This window comes from Scomber japonicus, chromosome 10 (assembly GCF_027409825.1).
Source record: "Scomber japonicus isolate fScoJap1 chromosome 10, fScoJap1.pri, whole genome shotgun sequence".
Taxonomy (NCBI): domain Eukaryota; kingdom Metazoa; phylum Chordata; class Actinopteri; order Scombriformes; family Scombridae; genus Scomber; species Scomber japonicus.
The window spans coordinates 11839536-11866419 of record NC_070587.1 but is presented as its reverse complement, the minus strand read 5'-3'; the positions used below and the strand labels follow the sequence as shown (position 1 = coordinate 11866419).

The 26884-nt window shown below is 38.3% G+C and overlaps 3 protein-coding genes across 3 annotated transcripts in view; 1 reads left to right on the top strand and 2 right to left on the bottom strand.

Moving 5' to 3' along the window:
- LOC128366018 (protein FAM8A1-like) overlaps window positions 1-26884 on the top strand; it is a 305711-nt gene that overhangs the window by 198003 nt on the left and 80824 nt on the right. The window lies entirely within an intron of this gene.
- LOC128366025 (C-reactive protein-like) lies at window positions 7128-9341 on the bottom strand. Its single transcript, XM_053326673.1, has 4 exons — window positions 9281-9341; window positions 8490-8592; window positions 8090-8387; window positions 7128-7343 (listed from the first exon to the last, which is right to left on the bottom strand). The coding sequence occupies exons 1-4, from the start codon at window positions 9333-9335 to the stop codon at window positions 7128-7130; spliced, it is 672 nt and encodes a 223-aa protein (XP_053182648.1). The 5' UTR covers window positions 9336-9341.
- LOC128366022 (serum amyloid P-component-like) lies at window positions 22913-26824 on the bottom strand. The gene is made up of 5 exons (XM_053326669.1): window positions 26759-26824; window positions 26526-26580; window positions 23853-23955; window positions 23456-23753; window positions 22913-23318 (listed from the first exon to the last, which is right to left on the bottom strand). The coding sequence occupies exons 1-5, from the start codon at window positions 26771-26773 to the stop codon at window positions 23094-23096; spliced, it is 696 nt and encodes a 231-aa protein (XP_053182644.1). The 5' UTR covers window positions 26774-26824; the 3' UTR covers window positions 22913-23093.

The following is a 26884-nucleotide window of genomic DNA, read 5'->3' as shown; positions in this document are numbered from 1 at the left end:
TATATTCATGCCGTACATTGCTGGAAAGCTTAGATTGTCCTGATTCATTCAAGACCACTCACGACTCATATGGTTGCTCACAGCCGTAATAGTATTAGCGATTAGCTCGGCTAGCCCCTCAGCTAAGTGAGAAAAGCTATAATGCCTACATACCTTCAAAGTCTTCCCTTTATCCACAACGATCATCTTATGACTCAGGACTTTCTGTACAGCTCGCCAAGTATCCATTCTTGTGAAATATGAAATCCGTTTCCATAAAACCGGAATACTTTCCTCAATATGTCCATGTAGTTAGTCCAACACGTAACGTAATAACACAAATAACAAACCATATACGGTCCGTTTACGTCATTTCCTGACCTGCGCGTTCATCTCAGAGTACACGTGACTAGATGTTTACGACCGTGAGCCTCTTCTGCTTCTGACGACACCACACACAAGCCAATCGGTGTTTAGGATTAGGCAGTACATGTCTCCAAAGCCAATGAGGACATGTGACCGACAACAATGACGACATGGCTTTGATTGACAGCTGTTCTAGCCTATGGAAATATTCGGTGAAATGAAGTTGATAACCTTTTAGCCAATAGTCTATGTGTATGACACTAAGCTATCAGGTTTGACTGTCCATAAACAAACTCCAAGCGTAACCGGCGTGTAGTGATGGCGAAATGAAGCTTTCCGAACCAATGACGCTTTCAATGCAATTGTATTGAAAAAAGGTTCATGGTTCGAAGCTTCAAAACTCCATGAGGACCTCTAATGGTGATAGAGCGATATTGCATTGGGGCCATTGTGATGTAGTTCAGAGGCCTTGAATGGTGTTTATAAAGAGTGCTTGTGGACAGTATTGTCTGTAATATAATAAAGCACATTGTTAAATGATCAGATGAGATAAAGACTTTTATTTGTCCCACAGTGTGGAACATTATATATAAATAAATGAATAAATATATATATATATACATATATATATATGAATACATGAATATATATATATATATATATCTTTCAAATATCATTATTATTAAGTAATTAATTATTATATCATTACTAAAAAACAGGGGTAATAATGTGTAGTTTGACATTGTGTATTAAAGCAAATTAGTAGCTAATAAGTTTCAGTAATCCCGGTAGTATAATTGTCGTGATAATATAATGAAAATAATAAATAATAAAGGTGAAAAGAGAGAGAGAGAGGGTAAATGTAGATATCCACCAAGCCCATTGTGGGACTCGAACTGTGATCACTCATTTGAGAAGCGAGTGCGCAAGCCACCTGACTATCCGTGAGGCGTTTCCAACGAGAATTCAGCAGGCCTTATATACCGCACCAACTCCTACACAACCCACAAGCGCTGATTTGAACCAGTCATGTGGGCGTGCGTGACAAATGAAGCTTCGGACGTCATTGGTCATGTGATCATCATCAAACGAATCACGCTCCGACACAGTTTGTTCACTGCTCGGTGGTTCATTTTTCTGATACACGCTTCGAATCGTTGGTGTCACAGGTAACATCACTACCTCCCGTCCCGTAGGCGGAACAGCGTGCATTAAGAGGTTAAATTTACTTTTCTTTTTTCAGAAAGAAGGAAGAGTTGCATGACACTTCAAAACGAGTCAGAAAAGCCTCCACAAGCGGCGACGAGGGCAGCTGCAGCGGTCATGTTGATGGTCAAAACCGGCTGCAGCAGGAGGCTGGCGCCGCAACAGCTAGCCAGGTTCACCAACGGCTAGCCAAGCCGGGGCAAGAGGCTGGCACCATGGCAACAGCTAGCCGGGTTCACCGACAGCTAGCCAAGCCGGGGCAGGAGGCTGGCACCGTGGCTACAGCTGGTCAGGTTCACCGCCAGCCGGAGCAGGAGCCAGTACAGTGCTAGCAGTCAGCCAAGTGAACCACCAACAGCCGTAGCAACAGGCGGGTACCGTGGCATCAGCTAGCCCGGTACAACAGCCGGAGCAACAGGCGGGTACCCTGGCATCAGTTAGCCCGGGACAAAAGCCGGAGCAACAAGCGGGTACCCTGGCATCAGCTAGCCCGGAGCAAGAGGCGGGAACCCTGGCATCAGCTAGCCCAGTACAACAGCCGGGTACCCTGGCATCAGCAAGCCCGGTACAACAGCCGGAGCAAGAGGCGGGAACCACGACATCAGCTGGCTTACAGCAGGAAGATTCAGCAGGAGAGGAGTGTGGGACGTCCAGCGACATGCTCGTGATGTGGGGTGTTTTGGACAACTAAATATGGTGAGTCTACTGTCTATTAATAGGCCGCCGTGCCAATCTTTGAATAATAATAATGGAAGATATGTGTGATTTAGTAAAAGCTTTGTTTTACACATTAGACCTGTTGACTGTATACTGTAAGTCCCACCTGTGGTGATGTGGGCATTGGCCTGTGCTGTGCGGAGTATAGTCTAAAATAATTGTAAATTATCGTCATAACATTTGTACCATGGATATTATTTGAAATTGAGGCTTGTAAGTCCCACAGCGTGGCAAGTGGGCATTTTCATGTTGTTTTCAGCACGTTTTCTCTATATGTTCCGGTGTTGTGCCGTATTAAGCACCCCCTCGTCGCGGGAACGCGCATGTGAAGACAGACGCGTTAAACTACTACCAAACGGACATATATTACTCACAGATCTCTTATTCACGAGTAAATGTCAAAAAGGACTAAATGCTCATGTTTAATTTACTACAAATGACAACGTACACACAATGACAAAAATTATATTCTCATTCCATGTCACGTTCTGTTTAGCGTCCAGTTTTGTGTTAATGATTCATGTTTAAATGCGCTCATGGATTCCACAATAGTCATACTTTCCCACAATCACAGTCACAGATAACAAAAATCGGGTAAATGGTTATTGATGTCATTAATTAATTAAGCCTGCTTACCGTGTTGTCTTCCATAATATTTGTAAATATATATAATATAAACTCCTAAGTATGTGTTTGTGTGAGTGTATATATATATATATATATTGAAGTGTCAGTGTGTTGTTTTTTTTCTTGGTCTACTTATCATTGAATATAAACTCCTCTGTGTGTGTGTGTATATATTTTCATATCCAGGATACTTACTCACCTCACTCCACTTATCAACACCTGTCCTATGACTATACTCTCAAAAGTATTGGATGCTGGGACCACCAGAAAGGGCTTTTGGGGGGGGGGGGGGGGTGCATTTCCTGGCAGGTCAGTCTGCCAGGAAATGCACCCCCTGCTATCTCCCACCAGGAAAGTGTCACATCCATGAAACACATCACTTTCATGAGAGTATTATCAACATTAGTTAATGCATTTTGTTTTACACTGAATTGCATCAGCATCTCTGTATAAGAAGTAAATGGAGATGTATATTAACTGCATTTGTCCCAACTTTTAGTGTAACTGAATATGATCAAGACTACATGTTTAAATATTAGATCAAGCCATTTTATTATAAATTATATACATACAAACAGCATGTGATGCTAAATGCATTTAGTTTAGCTCTATTTTCCAATTTTGCAATAATCATAATAATAATAATCAATCATGCAAATGACGTTACACCACTGCGCCACCCCAAATTTGTGGGGGCCCCTTTAAGGACCCAGAAATCGAGAGTGACAGGTGTATTGACAGCAACATGGATACAGTCTTATATCACACTATTCTGGTTTATAAAACTAAAGGCCAGTATCCTGCAAATATTTCCAAAGCAGAGAAAAATGAAGTTCGACGAAAGGCCTCAAAGTTTGTCGTCGAAGGTAAGTTAAGGATTTCTGTTTTAAATATAGACTTCACGCGTTTGTGTTTTTTTACTCGTGTACATGCCGACACTGTAACCTGGCACCTTATGATTTACAAATTAAGCACTGGATACAGGGGATCTATTGAACCTTAGAGCCATGAACTTTAGATATTTAACTGATTCAGAAATGTATTGATTTATTACATTTTATGATTTATTGATTCAGTGGTTAATCAACAACCAATTAAATATTTCCGGTGGTGCCCCTGATTATGAGAGCTATATTTTGTAACGGGTGGAGGTGGTAGGACCCAGTTGCAGCACAGAACACCAGTGAGCAGTTTGAAATGATCTTTATTATAGTCCGCAAGGTAACTGAACAGGTATAGACAGAATGTGTAGGGCAACAGGCAGGGCTCAGGATTACTGAAGACAGAGTTGGCAGCAGGTAAGATAATGCCAGTAGCACTCACGGACATGAGGTTGACCAAGCTGGAAGTTCTGGGCTCTCCTGACAGGCTCGAAGCCGGAGGACACCACAAAGCCACAGGCAATACTCGAGGTCAGGGACAGAAGGCTGGTGCATTTACCGGGGAAGACACGAGGAGAGGAGGTCAAAACCAGGGAATCAGTCCGTGAACAATTGCTGGAAGGTCTGGCATGTAAAAATTGCAAATTTGACGATCTGGCCAAGAGTGAGAGGACAACAGGAGTATATATACTGGCTTGATTATAGCTTGGGTGCAGCTGAAAGTCCAGGTGATTACTGATGAGCTGCAGCTGAGTGCCCAGGTGAACAGAGTTAACTGATGAGGTGGGTGTGGCTGATTAGCAGGAGTAGAGCAGGGGTGTGGTGAATGGAAAGTTACCAGCAGCAGGAGAAGAGCAGAACAGACTGTGACATATTTAATATTTTTAAATATCTTATAATATCCATAATTTGCTACATGTGCAACATTGAATATTGTGACTTTAATTCCTTTCTCTCAAGTTTCCTGCAACTAGACTAGACTGCCAAATATTATTTTGGTTCATCTTAAAATAGGATCAGATATCTTATTTGCACTTTTGGGAGGCATATTTACTTACAAGGTGTTTGACAAAATGAAGTAATCTCTGAGCAACAATCACAAATGAGCTAAAAGCACCTTAAAAACAATGTCTGAAATTTAAATATGGCAGCTATAATAGTTTTGTTTAGTAAGAACTTTTTCATGATGTTTGAAATCTTTCTTTCTTTTCTAATGTCAGCTTGTGCCTTTCCTACATGTGTACAGATTCAAGGTTGACCTCTGATCATCAACCTCTATCAGTTATCAGGGGTGTTCTAACCTCTCTATCAGCAAATATGATGTGCTGCAGCAGAACATCAAGGGCCTGTCTGCACTGTTACATCCAAATGTTATATCCTCTCTGCAGAGGGCTTGTGTGAGGGAGGAGTCAGCATGCTCTTCTTTCCAGAAGCCTGCAGCTCAGAGAGAATGTTTCCAAGAAAGAGGCATCAGATCAGCTGGAGGGATGAACCCTGGAGAGGGATCAGACCGAGACGACTAGACAGAGACCACTCAACTCAGCAGGGACAAACTCCATGAATTTGAATGAGTTTCCAGACAGGACAAGATAGAGTTGGTGGACAAGACACAGAGACAGAGGAACAAGGCAATACTTTTCAGTCATAGTTGTTACTTGAGGCTTGAACAGGTTTTTATATCTGATAAAGTTTATTTATAAAACATAACAATTCCAGCCTGTTTACATAAATAGAAACAGTGGCACAAAACTGATTTCTGAATTTTGGACCCTTTGAATCAGATTTCTGTGCATATAAAGTCTTACTTATGAGCAACTATTTTCAACAACACAATAGAGTGCAATTTGTACACTCCAATAACGAGTGTCAAGTAACTTGTGGACAGGTGCAGAAAGGCAGGAGAGGTTAGTAGTTTATGCACAACACATAAATTAATCAGAAGATCCAGAGGAAGAAGAGGGAAAAGAGCAGCTGTCGCTATGACAGACTGTTGCTACACGAGAGAAATATGCTGCACCTTCTCTGCCCAAAGCAGAACATTTAGTCAGAAACATCCTGTTATCTAGCATCTAACAATATTATCTGCACAAACAATCTGCAATCCTTTACACCTTCTCGCATTGCATTATTCTCCCATTACCAAAGAACTGCTGTTTATTTTAGCCTATTTCCTGCTTGTGTGTGTGTGTGTGTGTGTGTGTGTGTGTGTGTGTGTGTGTGTGTGTGTGTGTGTGTGTGTGTGTGTGTGCATGCTGATATAAAATGAGAGTATTCCAATATCGCCCTGGGAAAGAATTAAGATGCAACAACATACAGAAAAGCTGTGAAACAAGCTATCTTTTATTAATAATTTCCACTCATGTTTAATTTCACACACATAGACAACTCTGAAACCCGTAATAATATTATGTGTGTCAAGCCATGAATGCTCACCTCAATATTAGCATATATACGCTGTAGGTAAAGACACAGATCCTTTTTTTTTTAAAAACAAACCCTAGATTCATCTTTAGAATGTACATTTGTTAGATCGTGTGAATAGTGAGAAAATGGTAAAGCACTTGGTGAGTGTATCTAATAAAACCATCCAAATCCTCAGCTCATTTCTCTGGCAAACACAGTTAATACAGAAAAATCAAAGGTTGGATCTCAGCAAGCAAAAAAAAAAAAGAAAAGAAAAGAAAACTAAAATGTAATAATATATAGGGTTACAGACTTATAAAGGCAAACTGGGGTACACAGATATTGAGGTTGTTATGTTGAAGAATGACTATCCACTTTGTCTTTGTCTTTATTTTTTCCTTCACATTAAATTATCTGAAAACCAAAGGAAAATCATCATATTGCCTGAAAAAGTTTAAATATATGAATTATTCCCCTGTAGTACATAGACATTTTTAGCAGGTCAGTAAAAAGATATAAAGGTTTATTCAGAAAGGTTTTTATATTCAACAAGATAATTTGCTAAATAGATACACTTTCCAGCTGCATTACTGCCATAGCATAATGACTGAAACAAATGTGTTGTTGTGGTGATGCAAAATCAAAGTTAGACCAGACAACAGTCTTTAGTACTAGATACATTCTTCTTCCTTGTCAAATCTTACATTATACAATGCAGCCAATAGTTTGGTCAGAGATTTAGGGTAGTGGCTAATGTAGCCTTAAACTGCTAACCTCAAGCAGAGATAAACAGCAGCATACAGGCTACTTCTCTTGTATTGGGGACATTGCATACAAATATATACACATTTATATAGTTACTAATTACACAGTCAGTGAAATCAATTCTATAGAAGACACAGTTAGGAAAAAGGTATGTAAAACCATATATGGAGCATCATTGTGACTTTAGTGACAGATCTGTTTATCTTCTACCAGCACTCTTCCTATGGTCTGGAACTCCAGCGCCTTCCAGTTGAGCACATTTCCTGAGGTGGAAAGTGATTCCTTAACGTAGTTCTGTATCTCACAGGGGGAAAGGACGTAGTCCCACATGTGGACATCAGACATCATGCCAACAAACGACTGCGTACTGTCAAACCCTCCACCATAGGAATCCTGGTCCTGAAAAAAATCCCAAAAACATTACAGCTATACGGTACAATATATTCTTCTTATTGAGTTACATGAGAAGATTATTACTACTCATGTCTAAGTTCAGTTGAAATATTTAGTTGGAGCCAGAAGTCAGTTAGATTAATTCATTTGGAGGTTATGCATTCATATTATTTGCTGCTTGAAAGCTTCTTCTTCACATTACAAATATTGCATTTCCAACACAGATACTGACAGCTCTTGTACCTGCTGTAGAAACTGTTAATCTGTTCTTTACCTGTGAGAAAACCTTGACATGATGAGATGATCTTAGTCTTAATTTGTTTGCCAAAGTCAAATCCACTTACTTACTTCTTCAGCCTCAAATACATGTTCTGTTATTTTGACACAAAGCATCAAACCCTCAGTTACTAGTTAATTTTTTGCTCCACAAATGAAGTTTTGCTTGGTGTATGTGACTATCTTTTTCCTTGTTTTTTAATTTTTTTGTCTGTCTTTATATTTACATTTATTTATTTATCTAAGGGTTAAAAAAAAAGATGCAAGATGTTAATTAGTTAGCTTTAGAGGTGCTGATAGGCTAATATTAACTTTAACTTGACTTCTGGACAGAGCCAGCCAAGCTATTTTCCCCTTTTTCTAGACATGAGAGTTTGATCAATCTTTTAATCTAACTCTCTAGCCAATGAGCCTATTTCCTAAAACTTATAACTATTCATTTCAGTGTGGTGCTTATGTTAGAAACACATCTGTACCTGTCCTAAAACAATTATAATGGGTCCGTTGATGTTTGATCCAGAGCTGACGAATTTCCTACTGGAGGGTTTTCCATCTAACCACAGCTGCGCCAGTCCAGACGCAGAGTCCCATGTTGAACAGATAGAGTGCCATGTGTTCAGCTTGTAGTCATGCCCTCCAATTAGTGCAGGCTTATCCCTTACCCACACTTCAAGCTCATTGTTTGCAGTGTTCCTCGAAATGAGGAAGTCATTGAAAACAGATGTTGTGGCCAAAGAGAAAAAAGAGTGGACTCTCCTGAGGTCTGTAAACGACCTGTAGGCATAACAAAAAATTGTCATGCATGATGCTTTTTATTGTCACAGATACTGTACAGTGGGTTGTTTCATTTATTTTGCATAGTCAACACAGTGTTACCTGAAACAGACGGTTACAGCACTCAAAACCTGTCTTGATGTAGTCAGTCTTACATGAGCTGTGTTGGTTTCTTGTGGGAAGGTAAACATTTTACCAGTCAGATCTTAAAAAGTGAGAGAAATCAGGATGCAAAGTGTTAATTAGCCTATATAAGATACAAATGAATTATACAGTAGCAAAAACAGGTATTCATTAGACATACTCTATCAAAAATGTTTCATATAAAGACGTTTTGAGAAACGATGAACTATAATTATTTTATAACTAAAATCATAATAACTATTGATTGGTAACAATTCTGAAACATGTTGAATCTGCTGTATACTTTACCTAGAGCCATGACACTAGCATGGCTAATACTAAACTGCAAAATAAATACATTTTAAAATGATATATGTAATATATATGAATTAAGCTGGAGGCTCTTCCTGGGTTACTGTGTTCCAACATTTGTTTCCTGTTTTGATGTCTGCCCTTGTTTGATCACCTCTTACCTGTTTATGGACTTAGCCTCTGCACTTGCACCTTGGACTTGTTTACTTATCCTGATTGCCCACTTGTTGAACAAGTACTTTTTAAAAAAAAAACCAAACTAGTCATTATGCCAAAGATGATAGATGTATGCTTATGGACAAAATTGGTCATGAATGTAAATGAATGCTAACAAACATACCAAGATATCCAGTGAACCCTGTGGCACTTGCATCTATCTTTATTCTTATGGGGTTTTTGTTTTGTTTTTGTTTGTTTGTTTGTTTTCCCCTCTGTTAAATAAAGAAGATATATTTTACCTTGAGGTCTGGCAGCACAGGCTGTCACCATCATCAGGAGAACCAAAAACTCCATCTTATACAAAGACAAATACAAACACTGTGAAAAATGCTGAGAGTTATTGTTATGTTGTCTTCACTACAGTGTAGGAACTGCAGCTATACAACTAGCTAAACTCTTCCTTGCAAATGATGACTTGAGTTGTAGTGAGCTTTAGTTGCTGTTTACTGTGGCTCTTTTACATCATGTTACACGGACAGAGTGAAAACTGTAACAAGACAAGATACAAAAATCACTATTTTACTCTGCAACATGTTTTTCCTCAATTTAAATAGATATAAATGAAATATTTTTAATACAAACAAATCAAATGCCTTTTCATGTAAATAATATTTTTTTTAACATTAATTTCTGCATCCAACTATGAAATTATTTACTTACGACATTGCCTCTGTGGCGTTTACAGTGTGGATTACACATGATGAACACAGAAACACAGGTGAGCAGATTCAGCTGGCTCCCTCAAACTAACGTGAAGTAAACTGTGAACCCGGTAACTCCCTTAGCAAGATAAACGCCTTTCAAAATAAAAATCTTTCAAAATAAAAGCACATTCAAATGTATGCCTTAAAGGCAACACACTCCCCGCCTGGCCTCTATGAGGCCACTAACCAACCACCCCGTGAACTAAGTGGGTCTATGAACATCAGTCTTTAACAAGAAGCAAGACCACTTCTGAGACTGGTCTGAAAAAAGTCTTTGAATGTCCTTGATTTGTGGTCTTCAATTCCACCTTTCTCACTCTTCCATCTCCTCCAGGAAAGGTCTTTGTGATCACAGCCATGGGCCAGTTATTGCGGGCAGCTTGACTGTCTTTGAGAAGCACAATGTCTCCTTCTCTCAGGTTTTGGTGTGTTTTGGTCCATTTCCTCCGGTGCTGCAAAGTTGGCAAATACTCTCTACTCCAATGGGTCCAGAATTTGTTGGCAAGAGCCTGTACTTGTCTCCATTGCTTGGTGAGGAGGTCTTTGTCTGTAAAGTCTCCTGGCGGAGGTGGGACTCCAACTTTCTGGTTTAAAAGCTTTGATGGTGACAGAATGAATGGATCCTCAGGGTCATTTGAAACTGGGATTAATGGCCTTGCGTTAATAATAGCTGTCACTTCTGCCATTAGTGTGCTGTTCACGAAGCATTGAGTCCAGAATTCTTCTGGCCACCCCAATCAGCCGTTCCCAAGAACCACCCGTATGCGAAGCATGTGGGGGGTTGAATTCCCATGAGCACCCTTGTTGGTTTAGGTACCTCTGCACACTGGCGTCTGGTTGGTTTTTGCTCATTCCAAGCTCCTTACATGCTCCTATGAAGTTTGTACCGCAGTCAGACATTAGCTGTTTGGTAGGTTCTTATTGCAAAGAAACGCCTTAAAGCATTGATACAGCTTGAAATGTCCAGTGAATCAATGACCTCAATATGCACAGCTCTGGAGCTCCCCTTGTACGTCTAGTGGTGATGGACCAGGGTCCGAAGACGTCCTACGTGAACGGAGGGCAGGTTTGGAGGCGCTCTGGTGGCAAATCTGCCATACGTTGTTCTTGCATTTTGCCCCTAAGTTTACGGCAGGTCACACATTTGTGTAAGACTGAGATAATGAGCCTTTTCCCTCCTAAGAGCCATAGGCCCGCTGTTCTGACAGCTCCTTCTGTCAGGTGACGGCCTTGGTGTTTGACCTGAGCATGATGATGTCTGACAAGTAACAAGGAAACATGATCATCTTTTGGGAGAATTATTGGGTTCCTCTCTCTAATATCCAGGTTAGCATTTTTCAGTCGACCTCCAAGACAGATGAGATTGTTCTGCAAGATTGGACTGAGGCAGCGAAGACTGCTGCTTGGAGGGACTGACTTGTGTATCATCAAAGCCTCAAATTCCTTTGGGAATGCTCTCCTCTGAACAGCTGTGATGATGACTTCCTTCGCTTGAGATAATTCTTCTGGAGTGCAAGGCAGATCACACTTATGCCATTCTTTATACATGTCCATGCTGTTGGAGAGATTGTAGGACCTTGCAATGTCAATTAGGAGTGCTATAGCTTGCACAAGAGAATCAAAGCTAGAGAACCTTTGGAAGCGTTCTGTGTTGAGGCCTGTCTCTTGAACTTTTGTAGCATAGCTCCTCACTGTTGGACGGACATCCACGTCCAGCTCCGGTTTGACTAAGTCAAAAGACTGAACTGGCTCTGGTTTGTTGGGAGAGTTGAGCAGGAAATAGGGTCCTGTAAACCATGTTGTCTGTGCCAGAAGTGAGGCAGGAACGGCCCTTGATGCATGGTCAGCAGGATTATCCTGAGTGCGCACATAGTGCCATTGTTCAGGCCTTGTGGTTTGGCGAATGCGCTGAACTCTATTATGGACATAAACATAGAAGCGTCTGGATTCATTATAGATGTAACCCAGAACCACTTTGCTGTCTGTGTAGAACTTTGTGGAATCTAGCTTCAAGTCCAATTCATCATGAATTAGGTCTACCATTTCCACAACTAGGACTGCTGCACAAAGTTCAAGCCTTGGAACAGTTGGTTCAGACTGAGGTGCAAGTTTGGACTTCCCCATGACGAATCCAATGTGAGCTTCTCCATCTTCTTGTACAGCCTTCAGGTAAGCCACAGCACCGATGGCTTTGGTAGATGCATCAGAAAACACACAGAGCTCTACATATGCTGCCTTGGCTAGAGAAGCTGCTGTGTATGTACGTGGTACATGAAGCTCAGATCCTGAAGTGAGTCTTGCCAGACCTTCCACTTACTGAGCTTATCTTCAGGTAGCGGCGTGTCCCAGTCAGACAACTCAGCTGTGAGTTCCCTGAGGAGGGCTCTGCCTTGGATTGTGACTGGGGCCAAAAAACCCAAGGGGTCAAAAACACTCTTCACTGTGGCCTGGTTTTTGTGGGTGGAACACCCCAAAGGTTGGCAGGTACCAGCATTCTTCACTCTCACCCAATGATGGTGCTACCTCCGCATGATCGTTCTCAAATATTTTTCCCATGAAGGCCACATATTGCTGTTGCATCTCTGGTCTCTTATTTAGGCTATGTTGGAGTGATGCAAAGCGTTTGACAGCTTGTTCTCGGTTGTTATGCAAGCGTTGTCTTGGTTGCCTAAATGGGAGCGGGGCAACCCAACTATTAGACTATTAGACTCTGTAGACTTCTTTGTCCATCAGTTTCAAAAAGATATCGTCTTCGATCGAAGATGCCATCTTGTTGTCACGTTCAGTGTGATTGAAAACAGTTTGTCCCAACAATTCTTCTGCAGCTTTACTAGACTCTGAGATCCCATCTTTTGCCCCTGTGCCATGATTGATCTTTTCTTTAATGTGCAAGAAGCTTGTGCAGGGCTGGAGGAGTGAGGGTCGACCATTGTCAAGCACAGTTGTTTTAAAAGTGTTGACCATTGGCTTGTGTGCACTCCCTAAGCAGATTTCTCCAACTAGAACCCATCCTTGGTCCAGGCGTTGCGCAAAAGGGGCGTTGTGAGGCCCGTTGACTTGTTCCCTAACTTTGTGCACTCTTATTATATCTCTGCCAAGCAACAGGAGCTTTAGGATCGACCTCTGGAATATGCTCAGCTACCTTGAGAAGATGAATATGATGTCGAGCTGCATTTGGAGTTGGGATTTCAGGCCGATTGTCGAGTATATCATTACACTCAATGAGTGGTGGGAGAGGGATTGTGGCCCTTCCATTGAGTGACTCGAACACAAAGTCTTCAGCTCTGCGCCCAGATGTTTCCACTATCCCAGAACACGTCTTTAGATAGTAAGAGTATGGTTTGCACTCTATGTTAAATAGCTCGAACAAAATGGACCTTGCTAGCGACGATTGCTTTGGTCATCTAGGATGACGTAGGTCTTGATAGCTTTGTCTGTTTGACCTTTGGGATATACTTTAGCAAGGCAAATCTTGGAGCACGACCGGCCAATTTGTCCTGTGCCACAAACTTCAGTGCAGTTTGAGTTAACAACTGCTCTGATGTTGCTTTCTTCTCCCTCCCCGCCGTTGTGTGGTGAAGTTGAAGAAGCCTTAACCTCTTAATACACGCCCCTATTTTTTATGTTAGCCTAAACGACATGCCCATGTTGTGAGCAGCATAGATCCCACATAGTTTGAGACTCAGAGATGTGTCTGGTGTCATTGGAAAGGTAACACTCTCAGGATTCTTGTAAAAGTCTGTGTGATTCTGTGACTTACTGACAAAGAGTGGCAGAGGTTACAATGATGGGGTTGTTTACTCGCCCATAGGTTTGCCTATACAATGACGTGTACAGACATTCAGGGACCTCTCGGCGGGATATAGACACAATGAGGCCACAGCCACAGGTCTTGGCTTCATGCAGTCCAAATTTGGAGTCAAAAGACCAAAAGATGAATTTTTCAGAGTTATTTTTCAACAGGTTACCAAAGCTGTACACCGCGTTCCAAATTATTATGCAAATTGGATTTAAGTGTCATAAACATTTCTTTTTTCATTTTTCAATTAAACTCATGGATGATATTGTGTCTCAGGGCTCTTTGGATCACTGAAATCAATCTCAGACACCTGTGATAATTAGTTTGCCAGGTGAGCCCAATTAAAGGAAAACTACTTAAGAAGAACGTTCCACATTATTAAGCAGACCACAGGTTTCAAGCAATATGGGAAAGAAAAAGGATCTCTCTGCTGCCGAAAAGCGTCAAATAGTGCAATGCCTTGGACAAGGTATGAAAACATTAGATATTTCACGACAACTTAAGCGTGATCGTCGTACTGTGAAGAGGTTTGTGGCTGATTCAGAGCACAGACGGGTTCGTGCAGATAAAGGCATAATGAGGAAGATTTCTGCCAGACAAATTCGTTGGATCAAGAGAGCAGCTGCTAAAATGCCATTACGAAGCAGCAAACAGGTATTCGAAGCTGCTGGTGCCTCTGGAGTCCCACGAACCTCAAGGTGTAGGATCCTCCAGAGGCTTGCAGTTGTGCAAAAACCTAATATTGGGCCACCCTTAACCAATGCTCACAAGCAGAAACGGTTGCAGTGGGCCCAGAAATACATGAAGACTAATTTTCAAACAGTCTTGTTCACTGATGAGTGCCGTGCAACCCTGGATGGTCCAGATGGATGGAGTAGTGGATGGTTGGTGAATGGCCACCATGTCCCAACAAGGCTGTGACGTCAACAAGGAGGTGGGGGAGTCATGTTTTGGGCCAGAGTTTCTGACTCACCACTTTCTTCCATGGTACAAAAAGAAGAACCGTGCCTTCCGTAGCAAAATCATCTTCATGCATGACAATGCACCATCTCATGTGTCACTGGCTGCTATGGGCATAAAAGGAGAGAAACTCATGGTGTGGCCCCCATCCTCCCCAGACCTCAACCCTATTGAGAACCTTTGGAGCATCCTCAAGCAAAAGATCTATGAGGGTGGGAGGCAGTTCACATCAAAACAGCAGCTCCGGGAGGCTATTCTGACATCCTGCAAAGACATTCAAGCAGAAACTGTCCAGAAACTCACAAGTTCAATGGATGCAAGAATTGTGAAGGTGATATCACAGAAGGGGTCCTATGTTAACATGTAACTTGGCCTGTTAAAATGTTTTTTTTATTGAAATAGATTTTGATTTCAGTAATTATGCAAACTCAACAAATGACCATTTTCAGTTCTTTACAACCTATAAAATGTTTTGAAACTGTGTTGTGCATAATAATTTGGAACAGTGCATTTTGAGTTTTTTATTTTTGAAAAAAATACTGTTATCATTGGGATAAAATTCAAATTATACTCTAACGGTTGATGACTTGAAAATCGTTGTTGATAAAGGGAAGACTTTGAAGGTATGTAGGCATTATAGCTTTTCTCACTTAGCTGAGTGGCTAGCCGAGCTAATCGCTAATACTATTACGGCTGTGAGCAACCAGTCATGAGTGGTCTTGAATGAATCAGGGCAATCTAAGCTTTCCAACAATGTACGGCATGAATATATATGTTTAAGGGTTGGTGTTTAAAACATTCAGAAGAACGTGTGGCTACCTCCTAACATCCGTCCCGTCCCGTGGATGGAACAGCGTGCGTTAAGAGGTTAACTTGAGGTGCAGGGCCAGGATGCATGGCAGAATCATGAGAAGTGCTATCACACTCCATACACTTAACTGCATTTGGACAGTCCTTAGCAAAGTGAGCAGTTGAGCCACAACACTTAAAGCAGATTCCTTTTTCTTTGAGAAAGGTCTTTCTTTCCTCCAAATTCTTGGCTCTAAAAACTTTGCACCGTTTGAGAGGATGTGGCTTGCCATGTATTGGACAGCTTTTGTTTGGGTCACTGACACCTTTCACTAGACTGTTTGCACTTGAGCCTGTGGAGGCAACTTCCGTCTTGTGGATCGAAATGGGGTTCTTTGTGCCTTTGAAGGTTTGTTCAAGCTTTGTAGGTGAGCCGCTAGCACTTAGAATAGCAAAGCTAGGGTCATTTCTCTTTCGTGCCTCATAGCATATGAACCTACTGAAGAATTCAAATGGTGGAAATTGTCTTCCAATTTCTTCCTTGTGTTTCGAACCAGCTGAAATCCATTTTTCTTGAAGCCCATACGGCAGTTTTGCAACTATGGGTTCAATGCCGCGTGGAGTGTCCAGGTAGGAGAGAGCTGGGAGGTAGCCGTCCTCCTTGGCACACTGTACTTCCATTAGCAAGTCTGCTAGTTCCCGTAGCTTCGTCTGTTCCTTTCCTGAAACTCTTGGGAAATTGTCAAGCTGGTCGAAAAGAGACTTTTCAATTATTTCAGGTGCTGCATAACATTCCTGAAGGCCTTCCCAGGCCTTTTTGACTGCCATGACTGGGTTTCACTGACCGTATATGTTTGACATGGTTGCTGGATTCTCTACCGAGCCATTTCGTCATTAAGTCCAACTCCTCAGTAGCTGTGAGGCTTAGCCCTTGTATGATGTGGGTGTATGATGACTGCCAAGCACGATAGTGTTCAAGTTTATCATCAAACTGATATAAACTTGAATTTATCAGATCGCGCCGAGCCAGGTACTGCGCCAAGTGTTCAGTTGTGGATGCACTGTGGGAAGTCGTTGGCATATACTGGGGGTAGAAGGGCTGTGCAGACTTGTTCAGCCTGGAGTGACACATTTTCGAATCTCTCTGCTGGTCAGATTCTCCATACGAAGCCTGATTTTCCACTTTGATTGCTGGCGGGACGTAGAGATAGTCTAAGTTGACATTGGCTAATGCAGGACGGCTAGCATTATTAGCATATGATGTTTCATTAGGAAAATCAGGGGTCTGACATGCTGGATTAAAAGGATTGCGAGGGCTAAATAATATCTCATTTGCTGGGGACTGCTTTGATGACAGGTGAGTTTTAATGGCCGCTTGAGCTGCGACGTCAGTTGAAGGATAGCCTTTATGTGAGTGTAGGTCAAAGTGAGAAGTAATGTAATCACTCGTCCACTCCATTTTATCCTCTTCTGATGGGCCTGCTTCATCCAATAGCAAACCATTTCCCCTAGCATCTGCTGCTTCCCACACAGCTGCTTCAGCTTCTGCCACTCCTGCCCTACGTGCACGTATTAATGAGCTAGTTGACGATGCAGATGACTGTGAACTTTTTCTACTAGCCACTTAAATCTTGTCACTTTGTTTTGCTTCCATCTTACCACGATGTACAACACCTGATTTTCAATGTCTTTTCACTATGTTGTCCTCACTACAGTGTAGGAACTGCAGCTATAACTCTTCTTTGCAAATGATGACTTGAGTCGTAGTGAGCTTTAGTTGCTGTTTACTGTGGCTCTTTTACATCATGTTACACGGACAGAGTGAAAACTGTAACAAGACAAGATACAAAAATCACTATTTTACTCTGCAACATGTTTTTCCTCAATTTAAATAGATATAAATGAAATATTTTTAATACAAACAAATCAAATGCCTTTTCATGTAAATAATATTTGTTTTAACATTAATTTATGCATCCAACTATGAAATTATTTACTTACGACATTGCCTCTGTGACGTTTACAGTGTGGATTACACATGATGAACACAGAAACACAGGTGTGCAGATTCAGCTGGCTCCCTCAAACTAACATGAAGTAAACTGTTAACCCATAACTTCCTTAGCAAGATAAACACCTTTCAAAATAAAAGCACATTCAAATGTATGCCTTAAAGGCAACACAATTGCAATAAAGTCAAATTGGTGTTGCTAATACTTTCACTATCAGTGTCTTATTGGTTACAAATTAATTAGCTTTTATTTGTTGTTTTATTTTATTATCATTTATCTGCTATAACATGTAATACAGGTAGAAAAGGTTAAAAATGATCATGTCAAATTCCTCTAGTTTGCAATGTGTATGATGCCTTGATCTCACCTTGAATCTTCTGTCAGGTTGTTGTTTGCAACAGTGTGTAGGATTGTGATATATATATATATATACCCTCATTTCTTCCTCATTGCCCTCATTGGGTCCATGTGTTTGCTTCCTGTTGTTGTACTAGATGATGGCTCCAACATAGACATTGACTAGGCAAATGATTGTTTCACACTATGACCAGGACTTTGACCTGGACTGAAAAGATTAAACCCCAATTAATGCAGGCAACACATAGGCTTAAAATGTATTCCAGTCTCAAGTGTACAGAAAACCTAATTTATCACTACATGTCTGTAAGACACTGATGGTCTGGTTTTAAAAGTTTAGAGACAGGTCAATTGTATATTTTCTACCAGCAGTCTTCCTATAGTCTGGAACTCCAACTGAAAATTAGACTACGTACGTAGTGCTGGGCACTGATGCAGCAGTACCAATGTGCTGAATTTATAAATGCCTACAGATTAAAGTAGATAGATGTAATGCATAAAGTATAACTAAGTGTAGATTGCATCAGAGCACGTTGAGCTGTTGTTGAGGACATTGTCAATGGAAGTGCTATTTATTACCAAACTTTTCAGCTATAAAAGATTGGACATAAGACTGGATTGCAGTGCAGAGTGCCATTTTAAAACATTTTCACCAAGATAAAAAGAAGACAATAATGCAACTAGCCGCAGACCCAAGATATATCACATATACTGCAATGTCAATCTGTATGGATATTTATTTATTTATAACAATTCATTTTGTTCTAATATGTACTGAGCCATTGGTTTCATTTATATTTCTAACTGTTAAATTCTTATGCTGCAATAAAAATGAATTAATACTGGTGACGATCCAATACGTATCTAGATACATGGGGTATGATACGATTCAGGATCAATACATTTTTCTCTCTACGGTCGTCATCATCTTGAGCCCACCTCTCTGTTCTGTGATTGGTTCCCTATCTCAGGCAAAAATTTTGTCTTGGTGGCCATGCTAATTTAGAAAGTAGAATCTCGCTGGAATGAGAGCATGGGTATACCCAGGCTATTGTTTGCAGTGTTCTTCAAAATGAGGAAGTCATTGAAAGCAGATGGTGTGGCCAAAGAGAAAAAAGTGTGGATTCTGCTGATGTCTGTAAACGACCTGTAGGCATAACAAAAAACTGTCATGCATGATGCTTTTTATTGTCACAGATACAGTAGAGTGGGTTGTTTCATTTATTTTGCATAGACAACACAGTGTTACCTGTGACAGACGGTTACAGCACTCAAAACCTGTCTTGATGTAGTCAGTCTTACATGAGCTGTGCTGGTTTCTTGCGGGAAGGTAAACATTTTACCAGTCAGATCTTAAAAAGTGTGAGATAAATTCAAAATCAGAATGCAAAGTTTCATGGAAGTTACCCTATATGATAAACAAATGAATTATACAGTAGCTAAAACTGGTATTCATTAGACACACTGCATCAAAAATGTTTCATAAAAATATGTTTTGAGAAAAGATAAACTATAATTATTTTAATAACTAGACTGATTGGCTAATATTAAACTGCAAAAAAAACATTTAAAAATGATATATGTAATATATGTGTATGGCTACAGTGTCACCATTACTCATGCCTATAATTCACAGCTCAACTTTGCCCCATGCAGCACCTGACCAACGCCTACAGATTCACCATTTCTCATAGACAATAATAAAACTTTTGTTTCCTGTTTTGATGTTTGATGTTTATGGACTTTGCCTCTGCCCTTGCACCTTGGACTTGTTTACTTATCCTGACTCCCCAGTTGATAAACAAGTAATTGTCTAAATACATATTTAAGATGCTATTTTTTCTGTATTGTGATTTTTAAATTAAAAACAAAAAAACTTGTTATCATCACAAACATAATAAATATATTCCTACTGACAAAATTGGTCATTTATCATACATTTAACATATTTTAACAATATACGGTATGAGGATGCTTTTAATGTAAAACTCATGTTGTGTGGCTATTTCCTGTTAGTAGGAGGAAAATGAATTGTACATACACAAAATCAGGGATGTGCACATGATTATAGAGGGACAGGGGCTCAAAGCCAGAAAAGGGCAGCATGGTTTTTTTTTTCCGGTCCTTTACACAATATGGAAATTAATGTAAAATTAAAAAATAAAGTGCTAATAGAAAGCTAACTACTTAGCTGTGTGTCCTGTGTAGGTGAAAGTGATATGCAATTGCCATTTCTTTTGTGTCAACAAATTATTGTCAACATGAGTTCATTCACATTATCATAGGCTTGGAAGACATGCAAAGCAGTAAAACACTGGTTTATTATTAGGCTATTTATTGTTGAAGATAAACACTTTAATATTGAACATTGAACAGTGAAACATGAAGTTTGAAAAAAATAAAAAAATAAATAGCCTAATGGAAAAAACTTAAATGTGAAAATCAGTCCTTCCTCCCTTAGAGCAGTAGCCTAACCTTCTGTCTCACTGTCTAACAGATTATAAATACATTTGATTTTACTTATGTTGATCTGCTTCAACATCCAATACAGGTAGAACAGGTTTTAAATGGTTGTATATGATGCAGTCATATTAAATTCCTCTAGTTTGCAATGTGTATGATGCCTTGATCTCATCTTGAATCTTGTGTCAGGTTGTTGTGTGCAACAGTGTGTAGAATTGTGATGTATATACCCTCATTTCTTCTTCAGTTGTATGGTGGCCGCCAAGGGCAAACACACTGCAACGCAAATGCAAACCACCCTTCACCCTCTGTTCTCATGTATTATTTTTATTATTTTAGGTTATTGTGTTCATTCATAATCTGATACATGTTCATTTGAAAGAGCAATTGTAATAATGTATTTGTTATCTCACAGGCACTTTGGGCAGTTTAAGGGTCCTTCAGGCAAGGTGCAGGAATGTGTGTCATTCAGTACACTGTCAGTCTGTAGTATGTAGCAACACTAAGCTAATGTGCTACTGGTTCTGTATTCCAGGTGAGCAAAAATGTTAAAGACGTATAAAAATAGCAACATAGATCTATAATGAACGTGTGGGAGCAATGGACTATCTGTAATGCAAATATTAGATTTATATTGTAGTTTTTCCAAGTTAAATGGAAGAATGTTAAACAGTACTCTACCTAGTACATCAAGTACTTCACCTAGTAATTCACTAAAGTGGAAATCAGTAGTGTAACCGCCTGTAGACTGCTGCTTTTGCTTTTGTATTTCCAGTTCTGGAGGTAAAATAATTATTTTAAACTTATGCATGCCTGGAAGTCTCTCTTGTGTATGTACAACACTATTGTAGTGAAATAGAAAATGAGCTACAACCTTATTTTCACTAAAAGGAGCTGTCTTCCAAGCTGGACAAAATTGGTCTCTAAGTAAAGCTGGTTGTCTTAAAAAATGAATCAATCAATAACCCCTATCCTTTTGTTCAAAGTAAGTGTTGTAGTATAACTAACAGGATACTATTAATGTGTGATTTTGGGGACCATTCTGTATAAAAGTGAAGTCATTGAATATTGTTTGAAGTATTTCTTTTTAACACTGTCTCATAAAGCATACACTTAGACTTGCACCTATTTAGTCACTATAAAACAATTAAAGCACCTGTAACCAATATTTTAAACATGTGTTTTTGTTTAAAAATGTAGTTGATTGTTCTGCATGTCAATTTATAAAATGTATTATTTAATTATTACTTGAGTTGATTTAACTGTTTTACATGCAAAAAATAACTGCTGACTATCTATACAGACAAACCAGTTGCCTGTTACCTTGAGAACCCAAACAATCTCAATCAAGTTGCTCATCACAGCCACACATCCACAGTACCTGTATTGTAATTAAGTATGTGGGGCTCAAAATGTAGAGATTCAGAAAGTCAGGTTGGTTTCATTCAGTTTCTCTTCATTAGCTTTGTCCTTCTATCACACACTATGTCTTAACTGATGGAGCTTTATAAGCAAATAGGTTACTCAGAGACATGTAATGTACAGTAATTTATGTGTGATAGATACTTACAGTAACACTGGTGTCAAAGTACCACAGACAACCACAGTGTTGTTGTTAATTATCAGCCTAGACTGTGCTGACTGTAAGCCCCACTTTCTGTTCAGATACAGTGGATCCATGGGAGACGTGTGAGTGATTTATTATCAAATAAATTATGAAACATGGAGAAACGGCCTTCAGCAGTATTTTTGGTATAGTTCCTTTCACATATAGGGAGTAACTTTGCAGTCCCATTTACTTAAGAATGTTTATTTCAGTGTATAAAAAACAAATGGGCTTAAGTCTTTGAAAATTGATAGAAATAGTAGAACTGCATTTATCTGCATTTACCCATTTTTGGACTCTAGGGGGCAGATAGCCCTGATCACAGCCCTGATATTGTCACCATGTTGTTATGTCTAACGTGTTAAAAAGCAATTACCTATTTTGAAAAAGCAGGCATGAAGCAACTTTATCACCATTTAGCCTTAGTCTGAGAACATTGCAGAGACTGAACCACACAGAAAAACCAAGGAAACCAAGACACTGTAGTAAAGAATGATATATGTTTTTGTAGAAGAGTGATTATATTAGATCAAGTCCTGTCACATATTTGTCAACTTTTGTAAAACAGTGTTTTTTATTTTTTTTCTCTTTTTTTTCCGTCTTTGATTAGCGTTCCAGTATGAAAATCTAGGAGATGAGAACTGTTCAGTAATACATTTAGCGACCATAAACAATTGCACACCCTGATAACCCTAACTGACATTAAATGAAGAACTATGCGTGTTGCAATGTCCTGCTGAACGTCATGATTTGGTAATACATCCAGGGAAGTTCTGCACTTCTCTTTTTTTATTTGGACTTTACATTATTGTCAAAGACATACGTCATCAGAGATAACCCCCTCTAATGCTTTTTACTGCAGTAAATTAAAGATTAGGTTTGGGTTTTTTCAAGTGTCCAATATACCTCACCTCACTGTCAAGATGTCAGTAAAATCAACTTATTTTCTCACAAACTGTACGCTAGGAAATGGCTGGAATACTTTCAGTATGTGGTCATGTTAGAACTGTCTACGGCACGGGTGAACAAAGCTAAAAGTTCTACACTGGACACATGGAAGAGAGCCGCTTCAGCTATAATGGAGCAGATCAGTTCAGAATGAGGACATTCAATAAAAGTGTGAGACACTAGATCAAGAGGGGAGGGAGGGGAATGCCGTCAGGGGGAGGGAGGGAGGGATATGTTACAAATGTTTTTGCTGTCTGACTTTGTCTTGTGAAACTAAAATCTCAATAAAACAATTATTCACAAAAAAAAAAAATGTTGACAATGGTAACTTTCACTTCGTCTTGGACATACAGTAACAATACCAAGAATGTGAATTTAGATTTTGCAAGATCTTGATAGTGTTGTTTCTAAAGTTTACTGACAGGTCATTTGTTTGTTTTCTATCAGCACTCTTTCTCTGCCTACAATGTCATACTCCAGTGCCCCCCAGTTGAGCACATTTCCTGGGGTGAAGTTTTGTTCATCCACATATTTCTGGATCTCACAGGGGGAAAGGATGTAGTTCCACATGTGGACATCAGACATCATGCCAGTAAACGACTGCTTGGCGTTAAACCCTCCACCATGGGAGTCCTGTTCCTGTACAGATTGCAAAGAGTTGGGACTCAGTAAATGAAAGCTACACTTTTACTTAAATGTAAACACTATGACAAGCAATAAAGAGTTACATTATATAGAATTTGTTGAAAAACCATTAACTATCATTGCAACCGTACCTGTCCTAAAATAATTATAGGAGTTTCAGTGATGGTTGTTCCAGATATGCCAAATTTCTTAACTGAAGGTTGTCCATCAAACCACACCTGCACCAGTCCAGACCCAGAATCCCACGTGGAACAAATAGAGTGCCACATGTTCAGCTTGTAATCCATCCCTCCGTATGCCACCATTTTGTCCCTAACATGGGGCTTAAGCTCTTTATTTGTGTTGTCCCAGTAAATCAGGAAATCATTAGCAAAAGAGGGTGTGGCCATGGAGAAAAGGGTGTGGTCTCTTTTGAGGTCTGTAAAAGATCTGCAAGCATCAAGAATAAATGATCATGCATGATACTGCACAGTCAGAGATACAGTAGACTATTTTATGTATTTGTCACATTCACTTTCATGTCACTACCTGTGACAGACGGTTACAGCACTGAAACTCTGTCTTGACGCATTCAGCTTCACATGAGCGGTGTTGGTTTCTTGTGTGAAAGTGAACATTTTCCCAGTCAGGTCTGAAAACAGACAGGCAGAATTTCTGTAATGGTTTGACTTTGAGAAAAATATTAGTTTTTTAGTATAATATAACAAAGCTGAAGCTCAAAATGAATAGTCTATATGAACTGTGGTAACATTGAGACGTGATGAATTTACTGTATAGTTTTGTAAAGAATAATTTGACAGAAAATTGGGAAAACACATTTTCACATTCATATGTGCCGTATGAGCTGCTGACTCTTGAAATGTGTTTGTACATGTAAACACTCCTCACCACTTCATCATTCAAGATTCAAGAGAGAACTTTAAAGATTGTAGGTTGCAAAAATGTCAAGCACCAACCAATATATATATATATATATATATATATATATATATATATATATATATATATGTATATATGTATGTATGTATGTATATATATGTATGTATATATATATATATATATATATATATATATATATATATATATATATATGTATATATGTATGTATGTATGTATATATATGTATGTATATATATATATATATATATATATATATATATATATATGTATATATATATGTATATATATATGTATATATATATATATATATATATATATATATATATATGTATATATATATATATGTATATATATATATATATATGTATGTATATATATATATATATGTATGTATATATATATATATATGTATGTATATATATATATATATATATATATATGTATGTATATATATATATATATATATATATGTATGTATATATATATATATATATATATATATATATATATATATATATATATATATATATATATATATACATACATATATATATATATATATATATATATACATACATATATATATATATATATATATATATACATACATATATATATATATATATATATATATACATACATATATATATATATATATATATATATACATACATATATATATATATATATATATATATATATACATACATATATATATATATATACATACATATATATATATATATACATACATATATATATATATATATACATATATATATATACATATATATACATATATATATATACATATATATATATATATATATATATATATATATATATATACATATATATATATATATATATATATATATATATATATATATATATATATATATATATATATATATATATATATATATATATATATATATACATACATACATATATACATATATATATATATATATATATATATATATATATATATATATATATATATATATATGTATGTATATATATATATATATATATATATATATATATATGTGTGTATATATATATATATATCATACGTAGATCATTACTTCTGCAAATAAGCAACTAGTTATTGTTTTAAACTGGAATGAGTGTTTTGGCTGAGTAAAGTCAAGCAAATTTCCAGAATTTTAAAAAATGTAGTTAAACAAAACTATAAAAGCCACCAAGTTCGAAAGCAAAGCATTTTAAATACATCATTATTAACTTTTCTGCTCATGTGTTGATACCAAGACAATTGATATATGTCCTACTTTTAATATCATGCAAAATCCACATTTCTTTCATAGGACAGCGTATTAGGGTCATATATGTAAAAAAAAAAAAAAAAAAAAAAAAAAAAAACCTGACCTGGAGGAGGGGGGATAATATTTCGAGAAAAAAAGTGTTTTATTCTGCCAAGAAATCTCTTCACTTTGCAACACTGGAGAGAGGTCGTTTGTGCATTATGCCTGCCGTGGAAGAACTAATTGTGCTTTTCAGTTGGGTTTAGTAATAAGGAGATACTTGTGTAACCGAGCGGTATACTTAAATAGGTTATAAAATTAAAACACAGGTTCCGCTGCTTGAGTGAGTGTATGCACATCCACCTCCGTTCTATCCTTCAAAATAAAACAGATCTTCACTGTGTCAATGCTCAACCAGAATAAACATAAATTGACTCTAACCATGTGTTTGTTATCTTAGCCTAGAATCATCATATCATCGTAAGCATCTGGACTTTGAAAAGACATTGCACGAAATTAATATCATACGAACAGAAGATGAGAACGGCCTGGGTTGTGCAGCAAACGTGCGATCAGAAGTCCTGATCGTCCTGTTCAAGCAGCGGAGCCTAGCTGTGTCTTCATTTTATAACCTATTTAAGTATAACCCTCGGTTACACAAGTATCTCCTTATTGTTAAACCCATAATGCACGAGCGACTCCTCTTCAGTGTTGCAAAGTGAGGTGATTGCTTGGCAGAATCTCGCACATTTGTGAGTTTTTTTCTCGAAATATTACCCCGCTCCTCCTCCAGGTCAGTATTTATTGATTTCATTCTTTTTTTTTTTTTTTTTTTTTTTTTACATAATGGCCTTAATACGCCGTCGTACTTTTAAACTGGGGGGATCTATATCCAAAAGAGTATTGTGTGACAGATAAGTAGGAAAAGTGAGTTTAAAGGTGAATACAAAAAGGCAACAAACTCTTATAAACCATCTTATGTGCAACTTTATCGTGATGTTTGATTCCCTGGGTTGAATGAAGACATTTTTACCTTGGGGAGTAGCAGCACATGCTGTCAGCGTCACCAGCAGGAGAAACAACTTCATCTAACACAACAAATGACAAAAAGGCACAATGGAAAAAACAGCCAGATTTGATCCAGTATTATCTAAATTAACTTAGTTATTTGGCTTGGCCTACGGCAATAAATACAATACAGTTAAAATTAATTTGTAACACAATCACTTTAAATGTTTTTTTAAGTTTTGCATTGGATGATCTTACCTTGAAATTTTGCATCTGAATTTTGTGAGCAACAGTGATTTGGAGTGGGATTTTTGTACACTCACTGCTTCCTCATTTCTGTCTGGGTGTTTTTCCTTCCTTTATCTACTTCTACTTTTTCTTCTT

What these genes read in the sequence shown, in the direction of transcription:
- LOC128366025 (XM_053326673.1), bottom strand. Translation starts at nt 9,335, where the DNA reads ATGGAGTTTTTGGTTCTCCTGATGATGGTGACAGCCTGTGCTGCCAGA. An exon ending in CTGTGCTGCCAGACCTCAAG is followed by an intron (nt 8,593 to 9,280) that starts GTAAAATATATC and finishes TCACTTTTTAAG; the next exon opens with ATCTGACTGGTAAAATGTTT. An exon ending in GCTGTAACCGTCTGTTTCAG is followed by an intron (nt 8,388 to 8,489) that starts GTAACACTGTGT and finishes TTATGCCTACAG; the next exon opens with GTCGTTTACAGACCTCAGGA.
- LOC128366022 (XM_053326669.1), bottom strand. An exon ending in ATGTGCTGCTACTCCCCAAG is followed by an intron (nt 23,956 to 26,525) that starts GTAAAAATGTCT and finishes GTCTGTTTTCAG; the next exon opens with ACCTGACTGGGAAAATGTTC. An exon ending in GCTGTAACCGTCTGTCACAG is followed by an intron (nt 23,754 to 23,852) that starts GTAGTGACATGA and finishes TGATGCTTGCAG; the next exon opens with ATCTTTTACAGACCTCAAAA.